The following is a 15,005-nucleotide window of genomic DNA, read 5'->3' on the forward strand; positions in this document are numbered from 1 at the left end:
TGGTCACTCTATTCCAGACCCCGAATAAAATTTGGCCAGCAGCATAGCCCCTTAAGGATCTAGTATACGAAGAGGGGATAAGGGTGGGGCTGGAACAAAGCCAAAATGGCTACTGGCCAGCCGTAGGCAGAAACAACACTTCCTTCCTCACCTTGCCTCTGCAGTTGGGAGCCAGTCAGTGGGTCTCTCCTGATCTAGTCATTCAATGGCAACCAGAGTGTGTGGGTCAGACTCAGACCCTGTTAGAGCCAAGCCACTCCCTCCCCCTCCTGGAAGGGAAGAGGAGGGAAGACCAGTGAAAGCCCAAATTTCTGCCTCCATTCCCCACCCAAGGGAGGGACAACAACTCAGAGAGCCAGTGGGCCAGCATCCATGATCACCTCTAAACTAACAAAATAATTTGGAAGTGAAGTGAAGGCCTAGCACATTGGGGTCGGGGGGGGAGGACACCCAATTTCGTTTTCAAGTTCCCAAAAGTTTATTATAAATATAAATTAGTGTAAAAATAAATATTTTAACATAATGTATAGATACCTGGATGGTGGTTCTCTTTTATGATGAACATTGTGGCTTTCTGACATGAACACTTGTCTTCTTTGATTGGTCTTCAACTGAGAAAACTGGTTATTTCAAGCACAGTGTCTTTAACATGTTTATGACGCATCTTTGAGGTGGCTTTTTAAAAAAAAAATCAAATATTTTACCTTAATTGATCAATTAGTTTCAAAAATTGTATATAGCTGTAATCAGTAGTTTTATTGCCTGTATATTTGGATCAGGGAGAACAGAATTAATGTTGGTGTTGATCCTGTTTGAGCAGGGGATTGGACTAGATGACCTCCTGAGGTCTCTTCCAACCCTAATATTCTATGAATGATTTCCAGTTTAGTAGTGTCATTTTGTGTCGTGGAATCCACGTCTTGACTTCAGTTTAATTTTGTGGGAAGTGTGTCTAGATTTTCAAAGAAGCCCACAAGAGTTAGGCACCCAGATCCTATTTAAATTCAATGGGAGGTAGACATGAATAGGTTAAGTCCACATAATGGCTCCCAATGATTAGTAAACAGTTTTTGTATATTAACAAAAGCACTTTTTCATCTAAGTTTTGTTGCTAAATGTGAGTCTGTTTCTTATTTCCAGAATTCTTACACTGGGACTGGGATTTCTTATTATCCCTTTTCTTCCTGCAAGTAACCTGTTCTTCCGAGTAGGATTTGTTGTTGCAGAGAGAGTCATCTACCTCCCCAGTATTGGCTATTGTATGCTACTTACATATGGATTTAGTCTATTGAGCAAACAAGCTAAGAAAAAGGTACGTACTAACTGTCAATAAAACTGATGGACCAAGACTAGTGGAGGAACTTTAATACAATGATGATTAACCTATATCTCCTTTCTTTAAGAAAATGCTTGCTGCTGCTGTACTAGGAATCTTGTTGATCAACGTGTTGCGCTGTGTTATCCGCAGTAACCAGTGGAGGTCTGAAGAACAGCTTTTTAGGAGTGCTCTGTCAGTGTGCCCTCTTAATGCTAAAGTAAGTTGGTCACACTCACTTTTTATTTAGTTTTTTAATATTCCACGTGGTAAATACATTGCAGTACAGCATCTCATGTACAATGCTAGCCTGGTGAAAGCTCAGCCTAAAATAGATATCTAAATTATAATGACAGCATAGTCAACTTCTCAGCCAGTGCAAGTTACAGTACTTTAATTCAAAACTGAAAAAGATGAAAATAAATTGACTTCAATGAAGACATCCAGTCAAATAAGAAAAGATCAAATACTTAAATACATAACTAGTCCCATCCATTGAAATAGTTGCATACAAAAGTGACTCTTTTCTGCAACAGTCTCATAATCTGTGTAAAAAGAAAAATTAAACCATAAGTGTATTCAACTGATTTGCTGTCTGTGTTTTTAGAATCCTATTTTTGTCTCCTTCAGTGGCATTAGTACATTTCTGCTTTTTCTCCTGTTAGCTGTGCTGTCTCTACAGGGCTATGGGAGAATGAACTGAATCACTCATCTCAACAGAACTGCCGAGTTTATGGGTGAGATCCTCACTCCTACTCCTTGACATCCATTAAAATGGCCAGAATGATGAAAAGGAGCCCCAAAAGCTTCCATTGTGGACAGGGGATGATTTCCCCTGGTGGCAGGCACTGCAGAAAACTGCCAAAGGCTGCCTTCAGAGAATCCCCTTGCAAGTCCTGACTTAGGGGGAATGCTAGGGGTGAAGCTGGAGGGGACATGTCAGTGGTGGGCACTGGGGTCCCATAGGGCAGGCCTGAGAGGCTGCCATAACTTAGACAGATCCCCATGGCTATCTAGGTTTTGTTCTAGGCCTCTTTAACTTCTGGAGCAGCCCAGTATCAGGAGGGTTCAAAGGTGGCTAAAAGCCACGGTAAGCTCTCCACATCCTTGGGCTGCAAGTTCTGTGCTGCTGCTCTAAGAGGTGCAGGGCAGAATATCACCATTTAATACTAGCGTTGATGCACAAGCCAGAAAGAATAAAGCTTGAATTTTGACCCCAAGTTGAGTTCTAGGACTGGCAGCAAGAGGAATATTCACCATCCCCTTATTTGTAAACTATTACATTTTTGCCATTTCTCTTTGAAGTATAGCTGCAGTTTAAATTTCATTCACATTTTGCAAGTCCAAGCTGAGATTTCCATTGGGCAGCATCCCTGTAGAAAAATATCTTACCAGCTTACATAATTTCGGAGCTCTGTAGTCTAGAGCAGTGCCTCAGAAAATGTGGATCAGGACCCCGAGGTCTTGCGGCGTTTAAATGAAATATTTGAACTTCCTTATTTAAAAAATGTAATATAAATATTCAACTTAGAGAAGTGAAAAATATACAAATTAATGAAATAGAGCTATAAAGAGGTCACCTTTAAAAAGGATCTTTTACCAACATTTACAACAAGGTGGGGTTACCTCACCTACCACTATTTCCTTCTCAGTAAATGGAAAAAAAACCCCACATGTATCTGAGGTTCTGTTGTGTAGTAACAAGGCAAACATCTGTTTTGTAACAATTACTTCATGATCTCTCCTTCTGGAGGATTAGTACGTGCTGTAAAATGTAAATGAAGCATATTCAATCTATCTCTTTGTGCCTGCTTGCACCCCTCTCAAAATGTTCTGCCATAATGTGTATATGAGAGAGAGTGGGGTAAGTGTTGATTAGTGGGGAGATGAGAATCAGGTCCCTAGTCTAGCAGTCACCTTTAAAATAAGGAGGTGACTCTACTGTCTTCATAGTTACAATTCCAAGTTCTCTAGCTCACCCCTTCCCACTGCAATCATATTAACTTTTTAGGGGTTGTTTTCATAGTAACAGATTGCCAATCACAGCATATTTGGGAAAACTACTAAAGAATGTAAAAGAACACCAGGGTATTATTATTCCATGATTTAATTGTTTCCAATCCTCATAATTACAAAGGTAAACATGAAAACCAGTCATAACTGATGCTATGCTATCTTCCTGAGACTGCAGACAGCATAGCTATTAGGACTGTAACCTGACCCATTCATCTCAGTGAAGTGTTAACACTGAAACCTTAAGATGGCATTTAAATATCTAAATTAACTAGTTCACTGCTTTTACTTTATTATTTTAGCAGAAACATGTAACTAATGTGTTTAGCCCACAATCCAAATTGCCTTCCATACCAATCTAGGTTCTAAAAGCCCCAGATGATTCTCAGTGAGCTACTGAAACCTCCAGCTTCCATCCTGACCACTCCTACAATGCAGCTGTAGGTCTTCAAAACCAAAATCCGTGGCATAGTGAAAACCATAAATGTGTGGACAGCATAGCATAAGTTTAATATAAAAATAAATGGCAAAGATACTGATGTTACTATTCATTTTCATATTTAACTCACTTAAAAAAAAGTTAAATTGAGCTGCCATAGTTTTTTTTTCCAATCTACTACACCAGACTGATGTAGAACTGAAGTCCTTGCACAGAATTTAGTTCCAGCTTGCTGTCAAGTATGCCAGGCCTTATAAACACCCATTCACAATAGGGAATGTATGGTGCCAAGAATTCAGATTGTCCTGCAGAGTACTGAATCTCCTCTCTGGGACAATGGATTTATCTGGCTCAGGGAGGTGAACTTTACCTGTCCCAGCACCAGCTTTGATAAATTTGGCCCTGTGTAAACAAATAAAAGTCTATAAGCAAGTCACAAATATTTTGATATTTTAAAAGAGGGGGTCACAACAGAGAAAAGTCTGGGAATTCCCTGTCGAGAGACATTTTAGACATAGGAGAAATGTTTTAGAGGGAAGGGAATGCACTATAAGCTTACCCTGGCGAACCGCGTGCCAAAGGTTGCTGATCCCTGCACTATAGTTTTTGGTAAAAGGTTGCTAGAAAGCACATTCGAAACTTTTGACTTTAACCTACTTGTCTGTGCACGCAACTATTTGAAATATGTTGCCAGATTGAAAAAGGATCATTTTAATCACACATGATGACTATTTCAATGAACAGAATATTCATTAGTCTGAACAAAAAAAAAAAATCTATACATTTTAAACTGTGTAGATTCGTTGAATTCAATAGACTTACTCCTTGTTTATGCTAATATTAGTCAGAATCAGACCCGGTATGAGTTGCTGGAAAACACTTATTGCTGTCTACTTTTATGAATATGCATAAAATAGCATATTCATAGTTAGCCCTGCTCTGTGATTACAGGTAGCTTAGAGATTTAGAATAATACAATGTTACTGGCTTATAAAGGGCCTAAATGGAAAGCCAAATTGGAGTCTTGCCATTGACTTCAATGTGCTTTGCATCAGGCCCATAGTATTTTACTGCATTACTGGAATGTCTAATTAATTCTATACTATTGTAACAATCACCTACAGCTGGTAAACTTGGGAACAGGTAATGTTACAGAATAATTTCTATTTTTACTAAAGGTATTAGAGGCTAGTTACCAGCAGATTTTTGAAGTTTGAATTATTTTTTGAATTATTGTCTGATGGGTGCTCCACATTAGGATGTGTGCATGCCTGTGCACTTTTGAGAGAAGATTTTTGGCAACTGTGTCAGCATGTGCACCCATCACATCCTCATGCTCTGGTAATATTGGGAGAACCAGACCCACTGCCATTCCAGTTTCTTCTCAGCTGCCTGCGGCTCAAGATGGAGTACTGCAGTGTCCACTAATGAGCAGCCTACTTCAATGTAATCGATCTCCTTTTATTTGGTTCTTATTTTGTTTATTGTTTTTAGCACAAGTTTGTGCATCGGGGGGGTCCCTCCTCCCACCCCCTTTGTTTCCCCCTGCAGTCCTTGGCTCCTGTTTTGTTTTGTGGCCTGCCCTGTGTGGGTTATGCCAAAGCCCTGAAGTTTCAAATCCTGCCAGACCTACCACAGGTCTTTCTCTCTCAGCAATGGGCATTCCAGCTGCCGCCACTGTATTGGAGAGTTCCTAGTCTTGTTTTTAGTGCATGGTCTGTTCAGGTTTCAAGAGCAGGTCTAGGAAAATGAGGGAAGACAGACTGAAGTGTCTCTTCTTGGAACGTTCCATGAGACCCATGGGATTGAAATCCCCCTCCGTCCCCCTACACCGACCTCAGCTGCTCGGGGTACTCTGGTGACTTCTTCAATCTTGATAAGTAGAGACCCTGGGAAAGCTTCAAATGCTTTGAAGCATTCAAAAAAGAAAAAACTTGATTACTTGGAGAGAGCCTCCGAAAAAGGGGAAAGTCACCTGTAAGGCCAGGGGACAAGGAGACCTTGCGTCCCAGTGCAAGTACTGCTGAGGCATGTACCAGCCTTGTACCGAGATGCTGGTACCTCCAAAAGACTTCCAGCTCAACCCACAACAAGAAGTCTTCTTGTAATCAGCCTTCAGCGGCCATTGCCAGTACTTGAATCAGAGCCCTCCACATGCAAGGACTCCTTGTGGAACAAACACTCCTTTAAAAAAATCAGCTTTGAACTCTGCTCCAGTTCCCTCTTCCTCAGGTCATGGTGACAAAGAATACGCACTGTTATGTATTATGTACTGTCTTTGGTACCACCTGATGTTCCTGTAGAACTGTACCCAGGTTCTCTGGTACCGACTAGGTTCCGCTCCCATGAGGATATCCAAGCCATGAAGGAACCTGAATCCCCTTTGCTAAGGGGTACTGGGAGGGATCACTTATTGGTACCAACATGCCTTCTAGAGATGGAATCCCTATCAGTGCTACTGCGCCCCCATACAAAGACTCTGCCTCCAGTACCGACTTGGTTGTCAGTCCCACCTTGAACACTGGTATGGATACTGGTGGCTCCTGTTAGATACAGGAGATGACAATTCTCGGACATTTCTGTCTAGGACTCCATCACATTCCCATTCCAACTTTCCTTCTTAGAGTTGTATCCTGAGGATGAGACCCCAGGGACCCCACACCAACCCTGGCAGGAACCACTTGGGTCCTGTTCCCTTTCTCTGCGCTCTATCACAGTGGGCTTTTCGCAATCCCTGGACCCCTTATGGTGACCAGTTTTATAGGGTACCCTCATGGAAGAGGATCCAGCAAGCCAGCAGCCACCATTACTGCAGGACCCTCCTCCCCAGGAACAGGAGCTAATAGCTGAGGAGGAGACACCATGTAATAAATCATCCTCACCCAGCAAGGCAGTTATGCCTGTACCAGCATCCTATGCAGATGATGATATCAGGGTCTTTCAAGATCTGATGAAAAGAATTGCTAAATAGAGGAAATACAAGAAACTCAACACTCCTGGTGGATATTCTGCATTCCTCTCCCCAGAGCAAGTTTGCCTTGCCCATTTGAGGCATTACTCTCACTGGTCTGTATGATTTGGCAGTAACAATCCCAGCCCCATGCAAATGGATTGATAAAAAATACTATCTGTTGGTCAAAGATTTGGAGTATTTTTTCCCCTCCAATTCCACCCCTAACTCCTTGGTGATAGTTGCTGTCAATGAAAGAAATAAGCAATACGCCTTCTGATAAATAATGTAAGTACATGGACCTTACAGGCTACAAGAGCTATTCCTTGGTTGCTCTCCAATTTAGAGTTGTGAACTATCGGGCCTTGATGTGTGGTGGGCGAGATGTTGCTGCTGTCTTTGACTTCAGTGCCTCCTGCTGACTTCCTGCTTCTGACTCCAGTGGCTCAGTCCTCTGGCAAAGTCACAAAGTTCAAACCACTTCCAGGGTATCATAAACAAGTCCAAATGAATATGGATAATTCTCCTGCCCCTTTGGGCTGCTGAAGTCCTCTCCTTGTACTCTTGTTTTGGGCTTCCTTTGCAGGAGTGTATGCAGCCCCTGTAGGGGACTGCCCCCATTATCTCTGTTACCTAACACTGGGCTTCTCTCAGCCAGAGGCACCTGTCTCTTCTGCAGTCTCCCCCCTCAGTTGAACTCCTTCAATCTACTTATTTTGTGGCTTAGCTCTGCTCCCTCTGGCTGGGAGCCAATTAAGTATTCACCTGCTCCCCCCACAGCTGCGGAGCATGACTAATTGGGTGCATTCACTAGCGTTGCAGGTGATGGGGATTAAGCCCCATCACATATGCAAAATATGACTTCTCAAATTACATTACATTTTCACATTTCACTGAACATTTGCCTCAAGACCAGAGGGAGCAGTTACAAGCCCTCTTCCCAGAAGGCCAGTTAATCATTAAGGCTTCCTTTCAGACTTATCTCAATGTGGCACATACAGCTTCACATTCGATGGCAACTGCTGTAATCATGCATTAGGTGTCATGGTTGCAATCCTCTGCCTTGCCAGGGAGATACAAAATACCGTGGAGAACCTTCCTTTTGAAAGGCCTAAGCTTTTCAGTGATGCCATGAATGGTTCCCTCCGCTCACTTAAAGACTCTAGGGTGACTGTGTGATCTCTTGGCATCTGTATACCTGAAACAAAAAGAAAATACAGCACGTTGCAGACAGCACAGCGATCCCACCCAGTTGACTACCAAACCTCCCTCAGACTGACTGAACCAACCACATTTCCCAAGAAAGGGCCACCATTTACAGTAAACTCTGTTGGCAACCTCTTCCAAGCGACCTTTTTGACTTGCTGATCAAAGGCCATGAACCACCCCTTAATCTGGATCCTATGCTGCATCAACCCACCCTGTGGATAACAACACCTCTCCTATTTCCTACCTTCCTTGGGGCTCATCACCTTGGACAGATGGATCCTAGAAGTGATTTTGACAGGCTATTCCATCCAGTTCAGCTCCATGCCTCCCTTCCATCCTCCCCCCCCCCCCCTTCCCCTCCGTCCTTCTTCAGGGACTGTTCTCATGAAGGCTTCTTAAGGCAGGAGTACAATCTCTTCTTCTTCTAAAGGCCATCAAATCCATTCCACCAGACTTTACTGGAAAACTATTCTACTCTGGGTACTTCCTGGTTCCCAAGAGAAGAGGGGGATGGAGACCAGTTTTGGATCTATGCACTTTTGAACTCCTTTATCCTCACACAGTGATCCAAGATGGTAACTCAGGCAGTGATCATTCCATTTTAGATCCAGGGGACTGGTTCATTACCCTCTACCTCCAAGATCATACTTTCATATAGCTATGCACCATCCCACAAATGTTTCCTACAATTTGTTGTTGCCAAGCACCACTTTCCGTACTGGGTCCTACCCTTTGGCCTTTCAGTCTCCTAGAGGGTCTTCACAAAGGTCTTCTCAGCCATTGCATGAGAATAATTCATCACTTGAGAATAATTGTCTTTCCCTATGTGGATGACAGGCTCCTCAAGGTTCGCACCTTCTTCAGGGTACAGTCAGCAACCAACAAGGCCCTATCTGTCTCTGCCTTAAGGTGGAGAAGTCTACTCCAACACTGGTACAATTCATAGAATTTGTTAGAGCCATTTTAGACTACGAAACTGCCAGAGCAAAGCTGCCCTCAATGTCCAGCCTCATTTCTAGGCTACAACAGAGCCCACAAACCACATCAAGGGCCTGCTTTCAGCTCCTGGGTCATATGGCAGCCTTCACATTTGTCACAGCCCATGCAGGTCTGCACACTCAGCTGGCTCGGGTCTGTCTACACTCCCAACAAGCACAAACTGTCTCAAATCCCTCAACTGGTGGAAGGATCCACAGAATGTCTGTGGGGGAGTTCCATTCTCACGTCCTTCCCTCATAAAAATTATTGGCACAGATGCGTCCCTGTTGGAGCACTAATTTTCAGGACTTCACTGCTCAGGGCAAACAGACTCACAAGAGGTGTCGTCCCGCCCCATATCAATGTTCTCAAACTCAGAGCAGTCCGTATTGCTTGTTTCCACTTTCTATCCAACATCAGAGGTCACTCAGTCAGACTAATGCTAGACAACAGGGCAGCAATATACTATACAAATTGTTGAGGAGGACCAAGATCCCAGTCCTTATGTGCAGAGTACATAAAGCTATGGAATTGGTGCATATCTCACCACATAGAAATCTCAGCAATTTATCTTCCGGGACTACACAACATCTTAGCAGACTCCTTGAAGAGGTATTTCAGTCAAGACCACAAGTGGGTGTTGAACAACACAGTCTTTCAGGAAATCTGTCTCACCTGGGGCTCCCCAGAGCTAGATCTCTTTGCAACACCATCCAATATGAAGTGCTGGCACTTTTGCTTGAGGGGAGGGCACAGTCGGAACTTGCTGAGATGAACCCTCCTCATCCCTTGGCCTCGCCTCTTGCCATACACTTATCCCCCAATGACCTGGGTCCTCAAGGTCCAGAACAGAAACGAGAGAGGTTGGTGATCATTCTTATAGCACCATCGTGGCCCAGGCAGGTATGGTTCCCTGATCTGCTCCACCTGTCTCTGTGATCACCTCTTCACCTCCCTCTGACAGCAGACCTCCTGACGCATCCCAAACTTTCATTGCTTCACCTCGGGGCTTGACTCCTTGATGGCTCTTAGGCGTAGAACAGGAGCGTTCTCCCAAGATTCAGACAGTACTACTGAATAGTAGAAAACCTACCACAAGGAAAAATTACCTGCAAAAGTGGAAGCATTTCCAAGCCTGGTGTGCCCAATGGTCCACATTTCCTCTGGAGTCTCTCCTTACAATCTTTATTACCTGCTAAATTTAAAAAGCCATGAGTTTGTCACTGAACTCTGTTAAGGTTCACCTAACTGCCATTACAGCTTTTCGCCCCCCAATCAAAGGGTTTTCAGTTTTTGCTCATTCTACCATGATGAGATTCCGTAAGCATTTATTTAACCCTTTTACTTATGTAAGGGAAGCTACTCTGGTTGGGATCTTAATTTAGTCCTTAGCACCTTAAGGGGGGAAATAAAAATGTTTTAAACTCTTGGAGTTTTTTGTTCTTCTGTCCTTCAGAATCTCATTCCTTGTAGCCATCTGCCTCTGCCGGAAGGGTAGGAGAGCTAGGAGCACTTATGGCAGATCCACCATATACGGTGTTCTATCCTATTAAGGTGACTCTGTCTCCACCCTCATTTCCTACCTAAAGCTCTTCTGACTTCCACATCAATTGCCAGTGTTTTACCCAAGTGTGTCACCTCCAGAGAGGAAGGCAGTCTTCATGCTCTGGATGAAAGCAGGGCTCTTGCTTCTACCTTCATAGGCCTAGGCCCTTTAGGGATTCTCTCAGATTGCTTCTTTTGCAGAAAGATACTAAGGACATCTGATTTCCACACAAAGATTATTGAAATGTTTTTTGGGGATGCATTCTGGCATGCTACATAGCTTTGGTGATACATTCCCCACCTGGAGCTGACTGCATCTCTGTAGCCCTATTGGAGAACATACCTATCTTGGACACTTGCAGGGCTGCCACCTGGTCAGTAGTGCACGCATTTTCCCAACACTATGCTATCCTGTATGCTTCCACTGACATGGCTTTTGGCAGTACTGTCTTCAATCTGCTCTACACTTGCCTTCTCAGCACCGTACTCTGTATTGAGGCACTGCTCCAGAATCTGCTCACAGGGAGCATCCATAGGGACAATACCTTGAAGGAGAGATTACTTACTTGTACAGAAAGTGGAGTTCTTTGAGATGTTTTGCCCCTATGTGTGCTCCACTACCTGCCCTCCTTCCCCTCTGCTGTGGAGTCCTTGACTCTGGACTTCGTGGTTGAGAAGGACCCGGACTGGCCCCTCCCTATAATTGCTCTCATTCTGGAGTATGAGAATATGTAGGGTGCAGACACCACTACCAAAACTTCTGATCAGAAGTGCATGGGAGTGGTGCACACATCCTCACATGGAGCTCCTGTAGGGACAAAACATTTTGAAGAACTCCAGTTACTGTATGAGTAAGTAACTTCTCCTTATTGCTGTTCACTTTATCAGGATATTAAACCACCTCTCTCACTCCTGAGCATTTGAGTCTGGGCTGCAGATTATCCTCTTTATAGATTTTAAAAATAACTCTTTTGGAAATGCTCAAATTGCAGACAATTTTAAGTTATGAATGTCTTGTTACTTTAGAAAACCACAAGCTGTTTCTTTCCTTTTAAGCAAAACTATAGCAATCTACACAACACTGGTACCATGAACAATTCTTATTTCTGAATAGTTTTCTCTAATAAGTACTCTAAATAAAACATGTAGTTCTGCAACAACACAGCCATTAAAGAGGTAGAAAATATTTACTCCTTTTTGCCTTTCAGAGGATAAATATATCTGGCTGCAAGAATCATTTTAAACTAGTCCCAGAATTTTAACAGTTTACATACTGCAAATTCTTTCCCTGTTGCTGGATTGTCTTTAGAAAACTCTAATTATTAAAAAAAATAAGAATTGCAATGAATTTATTTATTAGTAACTCTTTCAAAATAATGAACAAGGAAGGTTTTTTTTTGTTATTCCCAAATAGCCAGTGGGTTCATAAAGTCCGCTAATGGAGTAGTTTAGATGGCAATTAAGGGGCAGCTGGCTTATGTGTATTCGGCATCCAAAATTGGTTCGCCTTGGCTTTCAATGCATGCCTGTGTCTTTTGTCTGTTTTCAAGTGGTTGCTGACAGAAATGCTCTCCGAAGCATCTCTAGGATAGTCTCTGGCATTCTGCCTCTCCCTTTGTCCATGCAACTAGTGGGTGGTGGTTGTGCTTAGTCTGTACCTCCCAGGATTCTGCCTCCACTTCATACTGTTTCAGCCTCTTCTCCGGTGACATTGAATCATACACCTAGGCTATTCATCACACTAATCTCTAGAATTTCACCTCATAACATCTAATGTCACCCCAGTATCTCCACAAACAGCTAGCATATAGCTTGTAGCTCTTCTGCTTTTTCAATGCAGATATCCGTTTCATTTTAGAGTTTGTAGTAACCTGGAGATTGTTCGGAACCCTTTTCTGAAAAAGTGGTGGTCCTGTATGCTCAGCATTTCCTGTTGCCTTTATCTCCCATTTTCTCCAAATGTGTACTTGTTTGCCTTTTCTATTTCTTTTGTTTGCCTTCTGTTCAGACAGCCTTCTCTGGAGCTGAAACTGACACCATTTGAAGCAGTAAGCTATGGAACTAGTTGCCCAAAGGCTGACTCCCAGATCTCTTCTGCTACACTCTGTCTCTCTCTGGCCACACTCAAAGCCTGCCACATTATCGGCAACCATTTATCTCAGCCATCCAATTCCTTTGCCACTTTCTTAGCATGGTTTTGTCATCGTATTTTGACACATTCCTTTCTACTTCTACTGCTCTGAAAGAGACGGTAGTTTATATCTCATTTTCTAAAAAAAATTTAAAAAAGTTCTTCTTTTATTATTTTAATCCAAGTCAGACTTTCTCACTATTCAAATTAAATAAAAATATATTTTAGAAGTGTTTTTCTAATTTGTTATGTTGATTCACCATTTGTTTAACTTCTTATATAAGTAAGAACAAGTTGTTAAGATGGTTGGAATCTATACTAACTTCCTTAAGATTAATTTATTTTAAACTTTCTTCTTGTTTTTCATAACAGTGAACTATTTCTAAGCAGTTCCAAAGCCTCCATCACCATGTGGTCTAAGTGCCAGTTTTCAGAACTGTATGTTGCTATACAGCGTTTCCAACCTTAGCCGTTTTATTGTATGAAAAACTTCAAATTAAAGTTCCAGTGCCTGAAATCAGGTGATTATATGAGAATCTCCGCTTTCATTTTTAAAAAGCCACTAACTTCCTAATCCTCATGGATGCAGAGAAAAGCTTGAAAATGTGAACCTTAACAGTCCAAAAAGCAAATAAAAGAATTCACCATTTATTATTTCTTTAAATCTCATGTTTTCAAGCCAAATCTCATGATTTTTGAACACTTGGGTTGGCAATAGTGCATAATTTCTGTCTTGCAACCAGGTCAGACCCTGTTTTATGCATTTTTAAAGCATTTACAAAATATAAAAACTTTTAATGTTAAACATCAGGAGCAGGTTAGACCCTGTCAGAAGTTGAATCTCATTCTTCTTGCATCAGAATTAAACTATTGCTTGGATAATCTTAACCATCGCCTTTTCATTCATTGCATATACAAGAAAAGAGAGTAACTGAATGGAATAACACCAAAAACATTCTGTATTCTAGAGGTTGATAAGCGGCTGAGCTTGCTATGCTTCGAAGCAATACTGTATAGTTCAAATACCATAGTGATGTGTGTTGTATAGAACCTAACAGAATTGAATAGAATGCATCACACCCATACCATAAATGTTCTAAAGCACAAAATAAGTATGTTAAAGCAATTCCAAATAAAGTCCATAATATGCTTGCTCTGTCAGATAACAATATCCTCTCTTCTCAGATATCTCAGAGGATGTAAGAAGGATATTGCTTGATACATATTGCCATGTGATATATAATCTCTCAGAATGGAATATCAGTCCCCCTGTTCTACGTTGTGCACATTCCAAAAGTAAAATGAAAAACAAACTAAATTAGATATACAGGTTGTCATCACTTGCAAAGTCCGAATCACTCCACTTCTTCAAAAACTATGCAAATGTTGTTATATCAGTCTTGTGATACATACATAACGGAGAACGCAGCTATGTACTTGGTGTTTAGTTTATGCTAAAATTATACTTGTGTCAAATGCAAGCTATGATCACACTGAATATGAACAGTGGAGAACTAATTTTCTGTACCTTAGTAAAAGGGCTGGCACTATTTCTCTTCAGGTCAGCACAAGATTTATAACTAACTGTTAAAAGATTTATTGAGCTGATGTAGAGAGCATCCCTTTTATTTACTTTTTGATGTTCTTGTCTATGCTACGCATGAAAGAAAAACATACTGTCCATGTTGTACAGAACAGTTACAAACATGGCCATGGAGTTTGACACAATTGATGTTTAGATGTTAACTTTCTCATATATGTGGGCACGGTCATGTTGGTAAACCTCTAGAAGACATTAATTGCAGATGGAAAAAGGGAACCTGGGATAAGTCCAGGATTTAAACTGGGTCATTTTGTCTTGTATATTATTTAGAAAATGTTTGATGAAAGGAGTTGTGCTGAAATTTTGAGCAGAAGCATCTGTATTCTTGCTGCTGAAACTTCAAAACTTAGCACTAGTCTACACTACCACGCACATCTGGTGATGACGTGCTATGCCGACGGGAGAGCGCTCTCCCATTGGCGTAATAACTCCATCTCAATGAGAGGCGGAAGCTAACACAGCGCAGTGTTGACACTACTTTAAGTCAATGTAATTTACGTCGCTCGGGGGTGTGTGTGTGTGGCTTTTTCACACCCCTGAGCGACATAAATTACATAGACTTAAGCAGTAGTGTAGACAAGTCCTAAGAGTCATATTCATAGATTCCAACACCAGAAGGGACCATTGTGATCATCTAATCTGACTTCCTATATAATCCAGGCCACAGAATTTCCCTCAAATAATTCCTTTTGAATTAGAGTATAGCTTTTTAAAAAAACCATCCGGTCTGGAGTAAAAAATTCCCAGTGATGGAGAATCCACAACAATCCGTGATAAACTGTTCCAATGGTTAATTAGCCTCACTTGTAAATTTGATTTATT

The 15,005-nt window shown here is 41.8% G+C and overlaps 1 protein-coding gene across 6 annotated transcripts in view; it reads left to right on the forward strand.

The window, feature by feature from the left end:
- The window catches only part of TMTC4 (transmembrane O-mannosyltransferase targeting cadherins 4), a 75,987-nt gene that overhangs the window by 41,896 nt on the left and 19,086 nt on the right, over positions 1 to 15,005 (forward strand). For all 6 annotated transcript variants that reach the window (XM_005303881.5, XM_042843635.2, XM_065592360.1 and 3 more), the window contains 2 exons: positions 1,141 to 1,312; positions 1,404 to 1,535. In XM_005303881.5, the coding sequence (XP_005303938.1) occupies positions 1,141 to 1,312; positions 1,404 to 1,535 (304 nt within the window). The remainder of the gene's footprint in view (positions 1 to 1,140; positions 1,313 to 1,403; positions 1,536 to 15,005) is intronic.

Source organism: Chrysemys picta, chromosome 1 (assembly GCF_011386835.1).
Source record: "Chrysemys picta bellii isolate R12L10 chromosome 1, ASM1138683v2, whole genome shotgun sequence".
In the NCBI taxonomy this organism is placed as follows: domain Eukaryota; kingdom Metazoa; phylum Chordata; order Testudines; family Emydidae; genus Chrysemys; species Chrysemys picta.